Genomic DNA, 19,378 nt, shown 5'->3' with positions numbered 1-19,378 from the left:
TAAGATCCAGTTGTCTGGGCTGAAATGATGATACCATATAAACTCTACATCCCGTCCGTTCCATGTGGTTCGCAGGCACGAGACGGCTAGAGAGTGGCTGTGTAAGCTTGGCTCTTCTCTTTTTGACCATCCATGCTCTCCCGCCCGTTCACAGGTCCATCGACTGTTCTTGGCGTGTTCCAAGAGCTTTGGCTTTTTTTTGCCTCGATGATCTTCTTGGCTTGTGGTTTGTAGAGAAGAATCGCCTGCATTTGATCTACGAAACGAATCAACGAGAATGGGCAGCTCCGTTCGGAAAGCCCATATCCCATCAGTGGCATTTTCCACAAGAAGGGATGGGATTTACAGTCGCGGAAATAGAACGACCGAAGTTGGAAAATGTTAGTCCTTCGTGAGCTCTGATTGGCTGTGTCGATCTCCAGGCTGTGGCTGTGCTCGCCACACTCCCGCAACCGAGCCTCGCCCACTTGTCAGTTGTCACTGTCTCCAGGGTTTCTTATTAGAATCAGGGACGTTAACAATCTCGTCTCCATATTGGGAATGCTGGGTTTCTCGATACCGATTCTTGAAATCTCTATGAGGGAGCCAAGCGATACCTAAGAGAACCACAATTGCCTCCATCGAGTTACATGGTGCCCCTGGATTTCTTGGGTTTCGACGGGAATCCACGGATTAGTTGAACGCTACACCCAATCTTCGGCACACGGCACCAAGGCTGTATCTTTACTTTACACGAGCTCTTGACGAGACGCGCGGTCTTTCTTTTCATCGAGAATCTTCTGATTGAGATACGAGGGTTAAGGATTCAACCTCGTAATCAACCTTGGGGCTCAACAGTTTTGCTTACGAAGTCCGATGAAATGCACGGTCACTGTACTCGTCAACCTATTGGCGAGGTGTTACTTACAATAGATTAATAAATCCTTCTAGCCTTGTGTCTCTTGAGTAAGTATTTGTAACCCCAAACATGGAATGGAACGTCAAGAATGCAAGCTGATCTGATTACGGTAGAATGAGGAGATGCAATGTCTCCGCTTACTGCAGCAGGCTCTGTATTCCCTCCCAGTCTTTAAGCCTCCACTTACACCCACCAGAGTCTATTTCAGAACCCTACAGAGTATCAACTGAAGCTGTCAGCATCCTTCCACTTTCGATATACCGGTTGGTGTAATTATATTCGAAAGGAAGTGAAGGATGCATCGCGCATTCAGTGATATAGATGGAGTCTTCGCCATTCTCTAACAAACTTAGACGGTAGTTAGACGGAACCTCCTCCACATGTAAGTTGAGCAGTTGAGTTTTGCCGAATCAACAGGGATAGGTGCTGCATCTCAACAATAGGATTGTTTCGATGCGTCAGCCCTGCCCACACCGAGGCTCTGCTTTTGTGGTTGCTATCTGCAGACGTACCTCAGGATGCTAGGCTGCGAGGCAAGTGATTCTTATCACTTATGCAGCCCAATGGCCTCATATATGAGTGACCAATCCATTGACTTTCAAGACATCTACTATCTACGCTGGAGGCTTCGGGTTGCATGACCCCGTGCCAGAGAGCATAATGCAGCAAGCTCAAGGTCTACAACGACTGGCGACACAGGCTGTGCTCTCTGCAATCAGTGTTACCGTCGTGCATGCTTAGGGCAAGGTTGCCGAGCGGCCCTCTCGCCAGCTGCTGCATTCATTCGTTGCAGACCCGGCTGTTTCGTGTTCTGCTCTCCTACTCGTCCTCCACGGCGCAGCAGCTGTTGCTGGCTTGTCCACAGCCGTGTTGACAAGTCGACACGGCTCGTCCGGGGGTTGAGTTGGGTGCGCCATTTCTCCACCCGGAGAGCTCATTGATGCAATACTTTCGATTTGGTTATGCCACGGGTGACATTGAAGTAGGAATCGAATGATAACCGAGGACGATAGCAAGTGTTTGGGTGTAGTCGATTGAGGGGGGCTTGCGCCGTTGAAACTTTGAAAGCTGATCAGCTTGAGCTAAAACGCTACAACTGCAAAACACATCTCAGGGTCTCAATAAGCGGCCCACAAAGGACAAGACCCCAGACCAGCCTCGGTGCTCTTGGTCTCATCGTAGTTAGCGTTCAGGTGGACTGGGATAAATTCACACATTGTAGTACCTCGACGCAGGTGAGATAAGTAAGGTTGGCCAGGTAATGAGGGTACTGCCAGTAGAGGCCGTTATCAGAGTTTGGGGAGTGAAGCCAACTCAATGAGAATGATTCACCACGAAAAGAAAAACTCCATATTTGACTCGACCGGTCCCCAATGTGTCAATCTTATCGCAGCCCACCTGGCGTCTCAGTGAATTTGTAGCGTGTTGTGAGAATAGAGGGGACGGAGTATGAGGCTCGGATTGGCTGGGGGAGTTGTTCAAAGTTGTGTGAGAACTTTAGCTGTGCTGGCCATGGATGATTTGTGCAGCTCAAGCTCAAGCAAGGTATCTAGGTAAGGCGCTGGAAATAATGCTGATCTAGGCTTTTTCTCTCCCACCTCCTCCTCCTTCTTTTATCAGCTGAGAACTTTTGTGAAGCCTTCCATCTTTGGCTCCATTCGTCAAACCCCCTCAGTTCAACACTCAACCCCTCCATGGTAGTTCCAGCTACTTTTTTTTTTATCTTCTCACAGGAGTTGCTGAGACAAGACAGCTGAGTCTGCTACTGAGCGAAGTGAAGGTGAAATAACCTGATACTGGGAAATTGTCCAAAAGTGAGTACATAATCAAACAAACAATCAATCAGTATTGCTCTTGTTGTTCGTACAAGGCGAAACACAAACAGCCCCATCTTACCCAGCTCTCGCTGAGGTGCGTTGCACGTTGACTTCCATTGACCTTGCTCTTGGCGAGTGAGAGGCTGACGAAGTGGAGGCGGAGGCCGCCACTTTCAGTTTGGGCTCTCCTCTTCTGTGGCATTTCTGCTCGGCTAATAGCCAATGAAGAACCCCTAGCACCAACTGTACCCATCTTCCATGACCTGGGCCTAGGTCGGCCACGATAGCCTCGCCGAGCCAGCCTCACCTGTTTCCTCTCTGCCATTTTCTTCTTCTTTCACCTCTTCCATTGCGACTTTGGGTCTCTTGACTTTCCACATTTCTGTAGCCATTGGCGCCTAGGCACCTTGTCCCTCCTTCTGACCTCATCAGCCGAGACTTTGCTCGCACATCGCTCGATTTCGATTTCGATTTCAATTTCCCTCGCCTGCCCGTATATTTTTGTTTCGCTGTCTCTATTCACTTCTCTTCGACGTCAATTATACCGAAACTGCGACGATATTGATTCTTAACCAACGACTAGGTAGCAGGAACTTTCGTGCTCGACCCCCTGGCCGATTCGTCCTCGATTGATCAATGACCTCCGCCAGCTTAACCTGCTGACGACTGCATCTACATCGACTCACAGCCTTGCCCGATGGAGCCTTCGAGTAAAAAGCGGAAGTTGGCTCCTAAGGTCAACACGACTCCTAGCAAGCCGCCGCCGCCAACACAATTCCCTCACGAATCGGTCAGCTTTGTTTTCCAGCTTTCCGCGTGTCCTTGCTAACCCAGGCTCGGATATAGCCTCAGCAACATTATCCAGCTCAGGAGGCTGCAGCTCCTCTTTCCGAAAGACATGACTTTGAGTCTTTTGCGCGCCATCTACAGGATGCTGCTATGCTGATCCAGAGACAGACTGAACGTCACCCATACACTGACGTTTCTGTGTTACTATTAAGGTGGGAAGAAGACAAGTCTGTCGACGAAGACCTGGCTGCGCTCGAGCAAGTGTTCCAGAAGCACTACAAATACCGAACTGAGCGATGGCACATTCCCACGGTACCGAACCCTAGTATAAAGCTCGGAGTTCAGATTGCTTCTTTTCTCGAGAATGCACGAGCCAATCATCTTCTCATTATCTACTATGCTGGCCAGGGCTACGTAAGCTCTGATGGCCAGCTTTTCTGGGCTTGGTGAGTCGAACATTTCTCAAATGTCCTCTTCCTCCTGCCTCTGACAGCTTTCCCATAGTAATGCACGAGAAGATGCGGCAAAACTCAAGTGGGATGGCGTCCGTTGCCTGTTCGAGGATGCCCAGTCCGATATCCTCTTGTTGCTGGACACATGCGCGTTACCGGACCCCCCCATGGCTGGTAGTCACGGCGTTAAGCAAGCCATAGCAGCCTGCACATCCGACCGTAGCCCAGACAGCTCAGAACGCTCCTTTACGTCAAATTTGGTTGAGGCTTTACAAAAGCTCAGTAGTGGGCGCCCCTTTACTACACAGAAGCTCCACGAGGAACTGTTATCGCTGAAGCAGCAGCAGCAACTGGTTCAGACTCCCCGACAAACGAATGGCAGCACCTCGAATACACATTCGTCCTCTCACCATCCGGCTTTTATGGCTCTGACGCCTGGGAAGGGCCATAGTATTGCTCTTGCGCCAATGCCCTCAAGACCTCGTTCGGAATCACAGAACGGAGTCGACGCAGAGGGCCAAGGGAACCGCGAAGAACAGCTCATTGACCCAGAGTCAGTTGTTGACCTCAGGTTTGAAGAGCACCGTGTCCTCGTTTGTACGACCTTTGTTGGTGATGCTAGCCCAGATATGTCCTTTTTCTCACAATGGCTACAAAGCACGCCGCCTCTGGGCGATAAAATCGCCGTGGAAGGCATGTTCCTTGGACCGCCCACAATGCTCCTTATCTCCATGCCCCATTCCATCTGGAACGTGGTACAGCACGACAAAGTTTGTTGTTTCTTGGGGTATATAAGCTCTCACAACATGATTCATTTGTATCACAGACTTGTAGGTTCTTCTGGTATTAAGCCTTCCGCAAGAGCAGTTGAAGATGGCCGAATTCTCCTGGAGGCAAGGGATCACGCATATGGAACGCCCGCACGCGTTCGGCGAGATGAGGGTCAAGACATCTCGTTCCATTCCCCGGCCGTGAGGGGAACCCCCAACTCCGTAGAGCGAAACGAGCATCTTCCACAAACGAGTCCTTCAGCCTCATCGTATGCGAATCCAGCAGGTGGACATGGCAAGCCCAAAGACGAAGTAGAGGACTCTGCGGAGATGCAGGAAGCTGCTGAGCAGTTGAAGGCCTTGAGCCATGTTCGACATCGCAGCGACGAGACCCAAAATATCAACAGGCCGCGCACGATTCTTCCTGACGGGATGCCTGAAATAAGGCCTGAAGGCGAGCCTGAGGAGCATGGTAACGAAGATCCCTTAGCAACACTTCGCAATGCCAACTCGGCAGCCAAGCCACCACGGCGGTCTCTCCCTAAGCAGGACACGCGTTGCAACCACTGCAGTCACGCTCCTTTCAAAGATTCATCTTCATTGAGAAAACATATTGCCGCAGCCCATACCAGGCCGTTCCCATGTGCGTTTTCATTCGCTGGATGTACTAGCACTTTTGGATCCAAGAACGAATGGAAGCGACATATCGCATCCCAACATCTGTGTCTGCAGTACTATCGCTGTTCATCCTGCCCTCAGAGCACAGCCGAGGGCAAGGGCAACGAGTTCAATCGCAAAGACCTGTTCACTCAACACTTGCGACGCATGCATGCACCCTTTCAGATCAAGAGAGCGATTGCTAAGGGCGATAGTAAACTGCAATCTGAGTGGGATACGCATGTGAAGGACATGCAAGTGTCGTGCCTGGTTCAGCGTCGGTTACCCCCGCAGCGCTCAGCATGTCCGAAGCAAGGCTGCCAGAGCATTTTCGAAGGCCCATCGTCCTGGGACGAGTGGACTGAGCATGTCGGTCGGCACATGGAGAAGGGCGAAGGTGGCAGGCTTGGAGTCGATGGCCTTCTAGCCCAGTGGGCACTGGATGAGGGTATCATTGAGCGCAAGCCTGATGGCGAGTACCGGTTGTCAGCAAGCAACGGTATGGGAGGCGGTGGGGCTACTACGAGCGGCAGCAGCGCAGCTGCTCCCCCTGTCTTTGAACAGAAAGAGTCAACTATGACATCGACATCGACACTTGAGCCCTCACAGCCGGCGGAAGACTCCTTGATCATGGACACGAAGCCTTCAGAAGACAGGATGGAGGTTGACACTCCAGAGTGAAAGAAAAATTTGGCGCTTGGTGACTGACTACAGGACCCATGTTACGAATCAGTGCAATGCACTTAACGATATGACGAAACGACGTAAATGACCTGAGATTTTATACAGCTTTCCTTTCTTATAGTAGTGACAGTCGCTACCTTGCTCAGCAGTCACTCGCTTAGATGACTTCTCATAAAAACTACCCTAGCGGGGCGGATTGAGTTCAATCCGGCTGGAGTTGTGAGAAATGTAAAAGGATACAAAAAGTCAATGATCAAAATAAGAGACAAACAAATGAGCTTGCCAGTATCAGTGATCCCGTTTTTGTATAGTACAGGGAATGGATTGTTCCTGGATATAAGATCCATGCTCTAAGTCAGGTTATTCCCAGTAGATATGATCAATTGGAATTTTTCTTGAAGCGCCAAAGAATTAGCAAGCTTCATTGAAACCATTGCATGTATTATCAGGGCCCTTCTATGAACATTTTCTTCAGGGGTTTTCTTCAATCGTTGTCAATCAAGGTCCACCGTCGTCGGCAAAATAATTTTGCGCCCCTCCGAGTGCTGGTGAAGTGTCGCAACACTGAGGGGGAGAACCGCTAGGCTATACCAAATCAAGCATCCAGCTCCATCCACAAACAAGGCTAAGACAACCAACACCATCCTCCAAACGCTCGAGGCCCAGGTTCCCGAGTGGACTAGACATGAGCTTTCAAGCGCCTCCAAGCCCGAGCCCCCACGATCCATCTCTATCCTCACCTTCTTCTCCCGCGCCTGCGCCATCCCCAACGTCCACGGCGCGTCACTACCAGCAGCAGCAACAGCAACAGTATCAACAACAGCAGCAGCAGATTGCTATGATGAATGGTATGAATGGGACGAACATGGCTGCTGGAATGCCTGTTCCTACGCCTGCGGGTCACCAAGCTGAACTTAACTACATCTATGGTATGGTTGAGGAGCTCAGCCGCCAACTTGCAGAGAACCGAAGAGTTACAGAGGATATTGTCAATGGCTTAGGAAGAGTGAGGAACAGGGCGAGGGCGCAGGGGGTCAGCAATTCACAAGTAATCGAAAATGCTGCCGATGATATAAATGGTATGTCTCCTATCTTACACTCGCTGAACCATCAGCTAACCTACTCCAGGCCAAGAACAAAACATCGACGCTCTCGTATCGCTCCTCACAGAATCTCTCGAAAAGGCAAAGTTCAGCCGTGACGCCAATGCCAAACTCCTCTCGCAATACGCCAACGCCATGGCTAACCTCCTTCGACAATTCCACGAGTACAAGACCAAGCACGTCAGCGACGTAGCAGCCTGGCACCGCTCCTACCGCAAGCAACTTGCCGACGCACGCGACGAGAATGCCCGTCTCCGCGAACAAATCTGGCAGATGCAAGCACACGCAGGTCGCGCTAACGAAAGCCTTCGCGAGTACCGGCGCAAGTACGACGAGGACGAAGGGCGCTGGAACAAACTCGTTGATGAGAAGGCGCATCGTCAGGAGTTGCGGTTCTGGAAGCGCATGGCCATGCCTGAGCTCGACGATGATGATCCCTACTGGAGTGACGATGATGATATTATCGACCCTGCTGAAAAGCAAAGGCTGCATGAACTGGATCTCAAGGCGGCGCAGGAGCAGCTGGACAGTCAGGCGGAGGATAGTGATGGACAAGGTCCGCCGCCTCAGCTGCCTCTACCGGGCATGGGCATTGGGATGGGCATGATGGGGGGTATTCCGATGCAGAGGGAAGATTCCGGGGCTTCGCCTGGTGTACCTGCGCTGCCGCCTCGGCCGTCGAGTGCGGCGTCAAGTACAGGGTCGACGGGGCAGTAAGCGGGAGTTTTTGAAGGGCACTGAGACGACTTGAAAAAATGGGAATGTTTTGATTTAGCGATACCCAAGACATGAATGGATATGTACTATAGGAATGAATGGATTTTATGTGTTAGAAACATGTTATGGCTTGGCTTCCTTAAGCATCGGGGGCCACGAAGAATGAAGAGGTATCTTACCTACTTCAGTGTTCGTGATGATGAATAGAGGCCCTTAAAAGAGGAACTGGTTCAAGTATCGTATAAAGTATCATCTTGAACTATCTTTTTATCTCCATTTCCGGTATCAAATAATGGTATGCCGCCTGTATTGTACACTACTCTTACACCAAACAACCCAACCGTGGTATCCAGTCCGGTCAACTCCCCGCTCACCCTTGTAGCATCAATTTCATGTTCATGTCCCACATTCTAACGCTTAATAACCACTCTGCTCCTTTCGCGAACCTCCATCACCACTACCACCACCCTCACCATCCTTGGCCCCAGCAGCCGCCTCCTGGATACCCTGCTCATCACCTCTCAGCTTGGCAAAGTATGCTTTGATATCCTCAGCGCCAATGGCTTGTCCGCTCTCAGCAAACTGCTGGAAGAACGGCTTGAGTCGTTCCTTGAGGTGGTTGTAAGCCATGACACCCTCAATGGCGCGTACACGGTCGACATTGCGGAGTGCGCTCTCACCACGCTCAAGAAGACTGCCACTGCCATGAGAACCACCGCCATTGCCGCCTGCTTGGGAACCATCGTCGGACAGAGGTGGTTCGTAGACTTCTTCCTCTTCGAGGAGCTGAGGATGAGGGTTGAGGTCGGGATAGCAAGATGAGCAGCGGCAGAAGGCTTCGCGGAAGTCTTCCTTCATGAATAGCGAGAACTGGCCCTGAGGGGCGGGAGGGAAATTCTTCAGTTTGCATGGAAGTGTATCTGTGGAGGTTGTCTCTGCGGGCTTCGCATCTTCAGGTAGGGACTCGCTCTTTACACGCTTAGCTTCTGTAGACTCCTCGGCATCATCTTCGGCCTTGCGCTTTCGCGAGTCCTGAGCGGGCTCGTCTGTAGGAGCTTGCTCAGTGGGAGCAGAAGACTCCTCTTTGACAGGGGCTGCCTCGACTTTTGTCTCGGAGTCGGCTTGATTGACGAAGACTGCTGGAAGAAAGCCGGAAGTTCCAGCGTAGCGCTTGATCCAGGGATGCGCGTCGACACACTTGTAGCATAGGAAGGCTTCGAAGGCATCTTCCTCTGGAAATCCTGGGGGCATGGGGACGTCTTCATCATCTTCCTCTTCCTCAGCAGCAGGCTGGGCGGTACGGTTCGTCTCTCCGGGCTTCTCGGCAGAATTCTGCTGCTCTTCATTGCCCTCAGTGATGGGCGCCAGCTTGCCTTCATCAGCATTCTCCTTGGCCGCCTTCTTTGGCTTCTCCATCTTCTCGAACCAGTTCGGTCCCATGCCAACAAGACATCCTGGATGATACCAGTCTTCGCCGCATCCTCCTGTTTCAGTAGTTCCCAAACCAAGACACTGGAACATTGTACCCTTCTGCTGGAATGGGTCATAGTCGCACTCGCACCCGCAGAACCTATTGCGGAAGTTGTGATTGTACTTGTTGTTCACATCGGGCTCCTCGGAGTGAACTCCACCTCGAGTGTTGGTGGCCTCGTTCAAGCGCAGAGTACATGGGCTTGTGGATGGGATGCGCTTGGTGCCGCAGTCGCACGTGAAGTTGCGCTTCTGGAAGATCTCGACAAGGGTGTGTTCGCCGTGGCATTGGATGGAACAAGCATAGCAGACACCAGCGGGGGTCCAGTCGTCGCCTTCTTTCGCTGGTGGGGGGTTGCAAGTCAAGCAGGCAAAGACAGCTTGTCGCAAAGGACCGAGGATTTTTGTGCATGTATCAATGCTCTATAGATTCGTCAGCGCATGCCGCGATCGGGAGAGGGGTGAAAACATACGTAAGGCAGGGCCTCGCGAGCATCAGCTTCAAGAGCTTCCTGAGATCGAATAAACCTGATTAATGTTAGAGGGCTAATATAGGTTCAGTGCAATTGGCATCCTACTCAGCAGCTGTTTGCGACGTCTCAGAGGTTTCCGATTTTCCAGAAAAGCTCTCCTTGCGTTCTCGAGGTTGTTGTTGAGGCGCATCTTGCGAGGGCGCAGAGGCCGAGGGAGCGTCTGCAGACATGATTGCGATTGATGAAACGGTAAATTTTGAAGTATTGGAGATAAATGTGGAAAAGAAAGACACGGATGACAGATGAAAATTAAAGGATCGGATGACAGATTTGTCAGAATTGATGGGTGATACAAGGTTTGATACTTTATAAGTACAAGATAAGGAGAAGGGTCAGCGACGTTATCGGCAGTGCGACAGTCAGTACCTTACAGCTCGAGTTGGTGGTTGCGAAGGTTATAAGGTGCTATAATAACGCGGGCATCTACATGCGTGTTTACTGCGAAGTTTGTGTCGAGTATTCTGTCGCTAAAAGAAAACCACTTTACGCGTGGCACGTCAGTACCAATCAATTAACGCGTCAAGTCGCGCCTTGATACGCGAAATTACCCCTTGTCAACTGCACCCACTTTCATGCTGTCGTTTCCCTTCCAACCATCACCACAAATTGAGCCCCTCAATCTTGACACTTTCAGTTCAATCCAAACTTTTGGTCTCCAGAATTACTCAGATACTCTACTACGATATCACCAAATCTCGATATCATTGAAGAGTTGCAATCATGAGGTTTGTCTCCTCAGGGCGTTCTTCCACCACCATTTATACAAAAGAAAATTAGCTAACAACCACTTCAAGTTCCCCGCTACACCCTTCTTCGGCTCGCCCGAATAGAAAGCGATCCCGAACAGGAGGCAGCGATGGCCCTTCACCAGCAGCCTTTGGCTCGAGTCCTATGCCTTCTTCGCCCCCTGCTGAGTTCAACATGGCACACGGTGTTGAGGACGACGATGACATAGAAGAGGAGGCCCAGATCCAAGACGATATCGATGAGCTCGACGAAATGGCAGAAGACGACGTTGATCTGTTTCGTGAAGGCTACGAGGCCGATTACCAAGAACGGGAGAACGACATGTACGAAGGCATTGGCATTGACGACGAGGGCGATTATGACGAGATGAACATTGCCGATCGACGTCGGCTAGAAGCTCAGCTCAACCGAAGAGATCAGGCAGTCAGAAGGGAAATTCCCAATATCTACCTTGATGGAGATGAAGATGATGGCGATATTGACCTCACAGCTCAGCCCCGACGTCGCCGTCACCATTACGATGAAGATCCCGACGACTTCATGGACACCGACATTATGGCCGAGGAACTCTCGCTCGAAGCACTTGCTGATGTCAAGGCTTCCAACCTCACAGAGTGGGTGTCGCAACCCTCAGTCCAGCGAACTATCAGACGCGAGTTCAAGGCTTTCCTCACATCCTACACCGATAGCTCTGGTTCATCTGTGTACGGTAACCGAATCCGAACACTCGGTGAGATTAATGCCGAGTCTCTTGAGGTCTCATACGAACATCTCTCCGAGAGCAAGGCCATTCTGGCTTACTTCTTGGCCAATGCGCCCCAAGAGATGATCAAGCTGTTCGACGAGGTTGCCATGGACGTTGTTCTGCTTCACTACCCCGACTACGAGCGCATTCACGCCGAGATTCACGTTCGTATCTTCGATCTGCCTGTGCACTATACGCTTCGACAACTCCGCCAGTCTCATCTCAACTGCCTTGTTCGAGTCAGCGGTGTCGTTACCCGACGATCGGGTGTCTTCCCTCAGCTCAAGTACGTCAAGTTTGACTGCAGCAAGTGTGGTGTGACTCTCGGACCTTTCCAGCAAGAGTCAAACGTTGAAGTCAAGATCACATTCTGTCAAAGCTGCCAGTCGCGAGGTCCCTTCACTCTCAACTCCGAGAAGACCGTCTACCGAAACTACCAGAAACTCACTCTCCAAGAATCTCCTGGAACAGTACCAGCTGGTCGATTGCCACGATCGCGCGAGGTTATCCTTCTCTGGGATCTGATCGACAAGGCAAAGCCTGGTGAGGAGATTGAAGTGACTGGAATCTACCGCAACAACTATGATGCTCAGCTCAACAACCGTAATGGCTTCCCTGTATTTGCTACTATTCTCGAAGCAAACAATGTTGTCAAGTCTCATGACCAGCTGGCTGGTTTCCGAATGACTGAGGAGGATGAGCACATCATTCGCAAGTTGTCTCGCGACCCCAACATCGTAGACAAGATCATCAACTCCATAGCACCTAGTATTTACGGACATACTGACATCAAGACCGCCGTGGCTCTGTCACTCTTCGGTGGTGTTGCGAAGGTTACCAAGGGTGCTCATCACCTTCGAGGTGACATCAACGTGCTTCTCCTTGGTGATCCTGGTACAGCCAAGTCGCAGGTTCTCAAGTATGCCGAGAAGACAGCCCACCGAGCTGTGTTTGCTACAGGTCAAGGTGCCAGTGCTGTCGGTCTGACGGCCAGTGTCCGAAGAGACCCCCTCACCAGTGAATGGACATTGGAAGGTGGTGCTCTGGTGTTGGCTGATCGTGGAACTTGTCTCATTGACGAGTTTGACAAGATGAACGATCAAGATCGAACATCAATTCACGAAGCCATGGAACAACAGACCATTTCCATCTCCAAGGCCGGTATTGTCACTACTCTGCAAGCTCGATGTGGTGTCATTGCTGCTGCCAATCCCATCGGCGGACGATACAACTCTACCGCCCCATTCTCTGCCAATGTCGAGTTGACAGAGCCTATCTTGTCTCGGTTTGACATCCTGTGTGTGGTACGAGACACTGTTGAGCCCGAAGAGGATGAGCGTCTGGCACGATTCATCGTCGGGTCACATAGCCGAAGTCACCCTCTTAGCCAAGCGGAGCAGGACTCAATGGAGGTTGAACATGATACACAAGCCGAGACACAAGCCACTAATGGTGGTCGCAAGGCTGAGGGTGAGATTCCTCAAGAGCTACTAAGGAAGTATATCCTCTATGCTCGGGAGCACTGCTCGCCAAAGCTTTATCACGTCGACGAGGACAAGATTGCACGACTGTTTGCCGACATGAGACGGGAGTCTCTTGCCACTGGTGCCTACCCTATTACAGTAAGCTGATCCTACATCATGAACTTCGCGACATCTCATACTAACAAACTCAGGTACGACATCTTGAAGCCATCATCCGCATTAGCGAAGCCTTCTGCCGAATGCGCCTTTCAGAATACTGCTCATCACAAGACATCGACCGCGCCATCGCCGTCACAGTGGACAGCTTCGTGGGCAGCCAGAAAGTCAGTTGCAAGAAGGCTCTCGCAAGGGCGTTCGCCAAATACACGCTGGCACGACCTGGTACTCAGAAGAAGGCCGGCGGTAACAGCCAAGCGAGACGGCAGACTGCTGTCGTTGGTTAAAAGAGATTGTGTGTTGGTGTGATGCTGTAAATGAGGGCGGGTGTTTTGGCGAAGAGGTTGGGAATGGATATCAGCTTTGCAATGATGGCTTGTATGATTGAGTTGAGGATACCTCGTATGTAGATTTAATGTATCATGAGATCAAAATACACGATCGTGACGTGCGGATCATACCTTGTTCGCAGAATCGCTTTGTCATTGGTAGTATCTGTATCATCATATGAGTTCGCTAAGGACAACGAGTGTTCACATTTCACACCAGTGTTGGTCGTTTCCCTGACTCACACAGTATTCATGGCCAAAGAACAACAAGGCTATATATGAACAATATCAATATTACAGGAAGTATAAAGCTCGCGGCGGCCTTCTCAGACTGTAGCTCGAGATAGACCAGGACACTTGTATCAACTCATCTGTTGACTTGGCATTTTCTCAAGACATTCCATCTCAACAATCTCATCTCAACAAAGAAACACCTTTATCCCTCAAACGAACTCTCACCAACAGTTGCCATGATTTCCTTCCTCGCATTCACAGCTCTTCTCTTCATCTTTGTCAAAACCATCGGCACAGCACCCCCAGAGCACATCTTCCACAAACCCCAAGACTATCAAGGCACTGGAGACCCAAGAGAAAACGCCCGGCGATTCCTTGTCAACCAGCATGCATGGTACGATGTGCACGAAACCAGTCGCAGATGGGATATTTATCTCGGTCTCTGGTCAGCCAAGCTCGTAGTCGCTCTGTATGCACTTGTTACTGAGGGCCATTTTCCAGGAACACTGTTTGAGTGGTCGGTTTACGTGGTGTTCTATTTCTGCCTTACTGAGGTGTTGATGTGTGTGGAGAGTCTTTGGGGGACTACTTGCGTTATGTTTGGGTGGTATAATCTTCCTGCTATGTGGTTCGACCTGTGAACAGCCATTTTCATCTCAAGGGTCCTTGTTTGAGCTGGGTTTTGCTGGGTAGGTGACAGGTCAATTTCTTGCCATTTACTTTAGCCTCTCTTTTGGGACTGAACCGTAAGTTAGTTTGCTGACACAAGTACCGCAAATATTGGCTTGACAAGGGTGGCATTGTGTGAAGCCGGTAAGTCCATATACATAGCAAATAGAAAACAGAAAAGCCAAGTAGCGGTGAACCAATCTCTGCTATATCAAACGAACCGACGTTGAACTTCTATCTAACCTTGGAGATTTCTGATTGTACCTAGTTTGATCCTCCCCTAAATCGTAGCTCTGCTGCCAAGATCATGCTAAATCTCGAAGAAAGCAGCCAAAAGCAGTGGCCAAGGATACGTCTTCTCAGTCCTCAACATACGGCTGACTTGGTTCTCTTCTTCATTCTTTGCATATCTAGGTACTGGCAACTTGATCGTAACGAGAAAAATTTCATATTTCTACGTAACAGGAGTGCTATTGTGAAGTTAGATTCAGAGAGAAGTCTGCTCATACAGGCTTTCTGTTTCCAAACTGCTGCTACCGTACTATAGACTCAAGGAATTGGTGTCTTAAACCATTCCTCAACAGCTTTCGTGAACTGATCAGGATCCTGAAGCGGCGCAAAGTGGCTCACTCCAGTCAAAATCTCGATGTGACTCCCCTTGATAGCCTTGTGTAACTTTTCAGGTACATCCCTGTTCACAGCCTCCTCATGCTCAGCTCCCACAACAATGACCCTCGGCCCATCGATAGATCCAAGCTGCTCATCCGTGAACTGGGGAAGTGTAGCCTCCATAGTGGCAACTTTGGTACCGAAGAGGGTGAAGTTGGCGTGAGGATGCAGTTCATAGAACTCAGTACGACAGCGAGAGACAAACTCTGAGAAGATGTCTGTGCTTGAGAACGTGGCGTTGGTCTGCCCAGGGTTGGCGGATCCTCCAAAGATGAAGGCCTTCTTGATAGGCTCTGACATGACAGGGTCGATGAGTGCAGCGAGAGTTGTAATGGCACCATCTGACCAGCCAACGACGTTGTACTCAGTAATACCATGTTTCTTCAGAAGATCATTCGTGTCTTGAGCGAATCCTTCGTAAGTAAAGACATCGTTCGAGTTGAAGGTTGAACGCCCGTGACCTCGGCGATCAACAGCAATGACATAGTGTCCGTTGTTGATAAGACGAGAGATAACGGATCCAAAGTATGCAGAGTAACCTAGACCGCCATGGTCCATAACGATAGGGATAGCATCTGCCTTCTTGTTGTACTCCTGCATCCAGAGGAAGACATTGTTGATGGGAGTTGTTTCGTAGTTGATGGGTGCTGGTAGGTCTGGCGTTGGTGGGAGTGTAAGCCAGATTGGCTTCTCCTGACGGGTAGCCAGACCATTGGCGAGAGTTCCGAAAGCGAGCAATTGTTTGAACAACATTTTGAGCCGATTACTGGTTTTCTCAGTCATAAGTCAGGGGCTGTAGAGGCATTATGTATTCTAATTGGTGGTCTATGCTGTAATACGAGATGGGCTAGTAACCCCCAGTCGATGCTCAACTGCCGGCCGGTAATAGAAACTCTAAGCCGGGGAGCATAGTAATGTCATTTTAAAAGACGCTATGCTGGGACACCCTGGTCGGTATACTGTATTCTGCTTGGTGGATAGTATGTCCATAGAACTTTTCAACGCCGTTGCAAACTCTATCGTTCGCTTAACGGACAGCTCGGAGTCAACAATCATGCTATCAATGCGCTTATTGACAAAAACGTCGTCATTTATACGACTATACGCGGTTTCTGAGGAAGATTTGTCATGTGCTTTCTAGGTCTTCATTGAGTTTATGATAGGCCGAAAAGTGTATGTTTGACCGCAAGTTGAATAACATGCCATTTGCTCATCCACTATGTAGTAAATCTACGCTCTTTTGTCAATCCTTTTGGCTGAACATCAATAAGATAAGACCCAGGGAGAGACATGTTTGCGCAGATGGTGTCTCATTTGTTATTTACTGACATAGAATATCAAAAAGAGGCATTGAACACTTCTTACAGTATTCTTTCTCTTTCAGTATACTATCAGAGCGAAGTGACTTCAATGGCACTCTGGCGAAGAAGCATTGGAGTAGATATCGACAACTTCAAGTCCCGTCTCTTCCAGAATCACTTCAAAGGTCTTTTCGGTGCGCTCAAAAGCCTCACCAATATGCCCCAGCATCATATCGAGGTCGTAGCAGGCACAGAAGGGTTTGATGAGAACATTGAAATATCCAAATTTTAGTGCAGGTTCTTGACTCCAGTCGTGGAGAATATAATGCGAGAAGTACTGTTGTGCGAGTTGAACTTGTTGGGAGTTCAGAAATCATCTTTTTGCGTCTCAAAAACTGATTTGTCAGCCACATCTGCTATGACTTCAGATAGAATAGAAAAGAGATGTAACACGAAAGGGTCACTCATCACTCTAGTGATGTAAGTTCTTGTGATTTATCAGAGACAACTTGAGATCATTGAAATATTAGATTCATTCATTATATAGTAACCCACGCCTTCAAGCCATCCAGTGACCATGAGAAAGCGAGCCCAATCCTAATCCGTTCCGAAGGTTGATATTTCATGACTCATGAAAGGCATGACTTGACCTGAAGCCTGCCCGTTTACAGGAGTACCTGCCCCCTCATCAAGTAGACTCCCTGCATCCTTACTTGGCAATGATGATGTTGTTGGTGACTGTTAAAGAGTTAGCACTTGTTAAAACAACCGATTCGACTTGATGACTCACCCTCTCTGGAGATAATGTTGATCTGGGGCTGCAGAGCAGCATCGATGAACTGAGCCAAGTTCAGGCCAGCAATGCCGTTGATGAGTCCAAGGTTCAGGTTGCCAAGGTCCAATCGAGACAGCTCAAACTGATCAAAGATACCAGTCTCGGCAATAGCAAGCATGGTGGAGAGTTGCTGGAGCTGGAGAAGAGACTGGAGGCTGAAGTCCCGAGAGGCGAAGAGATCTTGGAAGACGACGACATTGAAGTTGTTTCGCTGGCTGAGGACCTGGAGCTTGCCGAGGTTGAGCTGGTTGATCCGGAGGAGATAGTTGAGATCAACTTGGCTGAAAGCAAGGCCGCCACGGTTGAGACGACCATCCTGGCGACCACGGCCAGCACGGTCCTCTCGGTCATCCTCGCGCTCGCCTTCACGGCCCTCCTCTCGTCCAGGCTCACGGAGATCAGCACGGCCGCCGTCCTCGCGGTCGCGGGCGGGGGCACTCTCGTTGAGAGCAGCGCGCTCTTGGGAGAAGGTGGCAACGCCAGGGGCGGCGGCAGCGAACGCGGCAGAGGCGATAACAAAGAAAGCTGAGAACTTCATCTTGAAAGGATTGAGAAGATGGTTTTGGATGTGTGTTGTTGTTGAGGAAGTGAGTGTTGGAGTTGGACAGTAAATATCAAATGGGTATATGAATGTTGTGAGCACAGCTCTAAAGGCGAAACGGTGGAAGGAATGAAAGCCGACAAGAGCACAGCTGGAGAGTTCAGCGTTAGTAAACTTGATATGTAGTTGGGAATAGCATTCAAGACTCACCTCTTTAGGAAATGACTGGTGTTTGGAAGGATGGACTGGGAGATGATTGTGAGATGAAGAATCGAATTATTTCAGCGGGAGTTCTTCCCCATCTTTATAGATAAACTTCTCACTCACAAACATTGTCAGCTCAAATTCAACGTTGTTTCTTGATCGGATGTATTCCATCCCCAGAGCCGTGAAGGCAGGCCGAGAAGTGTCAAAACAGCCATCAACAGCTCCTTGTCACCGGCAACACCAGAGGCCGGAGCTAGCCCTATGACGATACCGTACAGAAGCGTAATACAACGTCTCACAATATCGATCTGGTGTGGTAGAATGCAACATGTCCCCGGAAGTTGCAACGCCAAGCTGGGCTCTTTTTCATCCGCTCAGGTCTTGCAGGGATCAAAGTGTCAGAGCTTCGGGACTGCAAGTCTCTCAGGATGAGCCGGTGAAACTATAGTCGACATCTGATAAAGCCCAAGGCTGAGTTTCAGATCTCGACTTTGAAATGGAGATTTTTGTCTCTGAAAAGTTAAGGTTGGGTTTATGCTTCTTCGATCGACAGGGGTCTGGTGCATGCCCTGTCTGAGCGTTGATGGTTGGCGTCTCAACCTGTCAATCAGTCAGCAGGCATTAACACGGCTAGATGAACAGTCGTCTCAGGTCTGTGACGGAAGAGCCATCACCGAGAGTTTGTAGGATGCTCATTGGGTATAATTCCCTGAAACACTTTCAGAATCATAGTCCAACGGATGACGGGAAACTGCCATTGCCGATCTTCCACTTTGGATTTGAACGAATCAGAGAACCAGATGGCGAATCGGAATTGCTCAGATGAACTGCCGAAAGTTGGGCTAGAGAATTGGAGTTGCCATAGGGTAAACGGCCGTGAATATCAAACCGCGTTGAGATCTCTTGAATCTCAATATTTTAGTAGAGTTGTCGTAGCCGATCAAGGTTTGGATTGACGTACGAATTGAGACTGAGCGGCTTTCGACAACTGACCCTTCTCAGTAGGTACACGGTATCTTTTAGGGCCATTTGTTCGTCTGATAATCCGTCCAGCTCTTGTCCAGCTCCAGTGAAGTTTCAGTAGTTAGACGGCCATCCAAAGTTGTGAACTTGCACGGGGCGTATTGACATCCATGATCCATCCGAGGAAGAATATCGAGATGCCCGGCCCATAATGCTTCAGGTAACTCGCCACAGGGTACCGAAGCCTTGTAGATATCTCGTTTGTGTTACAATTGAGAATATGGCAGGTTTGGATATCGACCGGGGCAGATGATTATCCTTTCTTGGCAAGCATTACAAGGTGGACATGTTCGTGTCTCCTTGGGCTGGGTAGAATCCGGGAGAAAAAAAAGAGAAATAATGGCTGGGCTATTTGACCGGCCTAAATCGATATCAGTGTTTGTGAAGGAAAATGATACTAATAGTTTTGACTCACCTGTTGCGGTTCCATTTGGGATTGCGATCAATTGATCCTCCTTGACCAGCAATGTCTGATTTACCTTTGCAATATCTCTCACGGTTCTTGTTGCAAAACTTTGCCTATTGTTCGTCCGGTGTTGATATCAAAG

The 19,378-nt window shown here is 49.7% G+C and overlaps 7 protein-coding genes across 11 annotated transcripts; 4 read left to right on the top strand and 3 right to left on the bottom strand.

Annotated features, from left to right (window-relative positions):
- The first annotated feature begins 1 nt into the window (after nucleotide 1).
- FVEG_09238 (hypothetical protein) lies at nucleotides 2-6,506 on the top strand. Of its 5 annotated transcripts, XM_018898215.1 has the most exons (6): nucleotides 89-945; nucleotides 1,012-1,431; nucleotides 1,502-2,712; nucleotides 2,873-3,505; nucleotides 3,562-3,950; nucleotides 4,009-6,506. In XM_018898215.1, exons 4-6 carry the CDS (start codon nucleotides 3,413-3,415, stop codon nucleotides 6,062-6,064), a joined length of 2,538 nt encoding a protein of 845 aa, XP_018756056.1. In that variant the 5' UTR covers nucleotides 89-945; nucleotides 1,012-1,431; nucleotides 1,502-2,712; nucleotides 2,873-3,412; the 3' UTR covers nucleotides 6,065-6,506. The 5 variants fall into 5 exon arrangements, with proteins under 5 accessions (XP_018756058.1, XP_018756057.1, XP_018756055.1 ...); XM_018898217.1 differs by having other exon boundaries at nucleotides 2-945; nucleotides 1,012-2,712; nucleotides 3,299-3,505; XM_018898216.1 differs by having other exon boundaries at nucleotides 2-945; nucleotides 1,012-2,712; nucleotides 3,148-3,505.
- Nucleotides 6,507-6,660: 154 nt separating this feature from the next.
- On the top strand, nucleotides 6,661-8,163 carry FVEG_09237 (hypothetical protein). The gene is made up of 2 exons (XM_018898213.1): nucleotides 6,661-7,146; nucleotides 7,196-8,163. The coding sequence occupies exons 1-2, from the start codon at nucleotides 6,753-6,755 to the stop codon at nucleotides 7,885-7,887; spliced, it is 1,086 nt and encodes a 361-aa protein (XP_018756054.1). The 5' UTR covers nucleotides 6,661-6,752; the 3' UTR covers nucleotides 7,888-8,163.
- On the bottom strand, nucleotides 8,123-10,191 carry FVEG_09236 (hypothetical protein). The gene is made up of 3 exons (XM_018898212.1): nucleotides 9,936-10,191; nucleotides 9,831-9,885; nucleotides 8,123-9,780 (listed from the first exon to the last, which is right to left on the bottom strand). The coding sequence occupies exons 1-3, from the start codon at nucleotides 10,058-10,060 to the stop codon at nucleotides 8,305-8,307; spliced, it is 1,656 nt and encodes a 551-aa protein (XP_018756053.1). The 5' UTR covers nucleotides 10,061-10,191; the 3' UTR covers nucleotides 8,123-8,304.
- Nucleotides 10,192-10,481: 290 nt separating this feature from the next.
- FVEG_09235 (minichromosome maintenance protein 2) lies at nucleotides 10,482-13,513 on the top strand. The gene is made up of 3 exons (XM_018898211.1): nucleotides 10,482-10,615; nucleotides 10,685-13,004; nucleotides 13,058-13,513. Exons 1-3 carry the CDS (start codon nucleotides 10,611-10,613, stop codon nucleotides 13,307-13,309), a joined length of 2,577 nt encoding a protein of 858 aa, XP_018756052.1. The 5' UTR covers nucleotides 10,482-10,610; the 3' UTR covers nucleotides 13,310-13,513.
- A 308-nt stretch (nucleotides 13,514-13,821) lies between these two features.
- On the top strand, nucleotides 13,822-14,226 carry FVEG_09234 (hypothetical protein; the record flags this gene model as incomplete). Its single annotated transcript, XM_018898210.1, has 1 exon — nucleotides 13,822-14,226. One exon carries the CDS (start codon nucleotides 13,822-13,824, stop codon nucleotides 14,224-14,226), a length of 405 nt encoding a protein of 134 aa, XP_018756051.1.
- Nucleotides 14,227-14,683: 457 nt separating this feature from the next.
- On the bottom strand, nucleotides 14,684-15,685 carry FVEG_09233 (hypothetical protein). The gene has a single exon (XM_018898209.1). The coding sequence runs from the start codon at nucleotides 15,674-15,676 to the stop codon at nucleotides 14,804-14,806; it is 873 nt and encodes a 290-aa protein (XP_018756050.1). The 5' UTR covers nucleotides 15,677-15,685; the 3' UTR covers nucleotides 14,684-14,803.
- A 1,248-nt stretch (nucleotides 15,686-16,933) lies between these two features.
- Nucleotides 16,934-17,597, bottom strand: FVEG_09232 (hypothetical protein; the record flags this gene model as incomplete). The annotated part of the gene is made up of 2 exons (XM_018898208.1): nucleotides 16,934-16,962; nucleotides 17,015-17,597. The coding sequence occupies 2 exons, from the start codon at nucleotides 17,595-17,597 to the stop codon at nucleotides 16,934-16,936; spliced, it is 612 nt and encodes a 203-aa protein (XP_018756049.1).
- Nucleotides 17,598-19,378: the final 1,781 nt, after the last annotated feature.

Source organism: Fusarium verticillioides, chromosome 5 (genome assembly GCF_000149555.1).
Source record: "Fusarium verticillioides 7600 chromosome 5, whole genome shotgun sequence".
NCBI classification, from domain to species: domain Eukaryota; kingdom Fungi; phylum Ascomycota; class Sordariomycetes; order Hypocreales; family Nectriaceae; genus Fusarium; species Fusarium verticillioides.
Note: the sequence above shows the minus strand (reverse complement) of the source record. Positions and strands in the feature narration are given on the sequence as shown.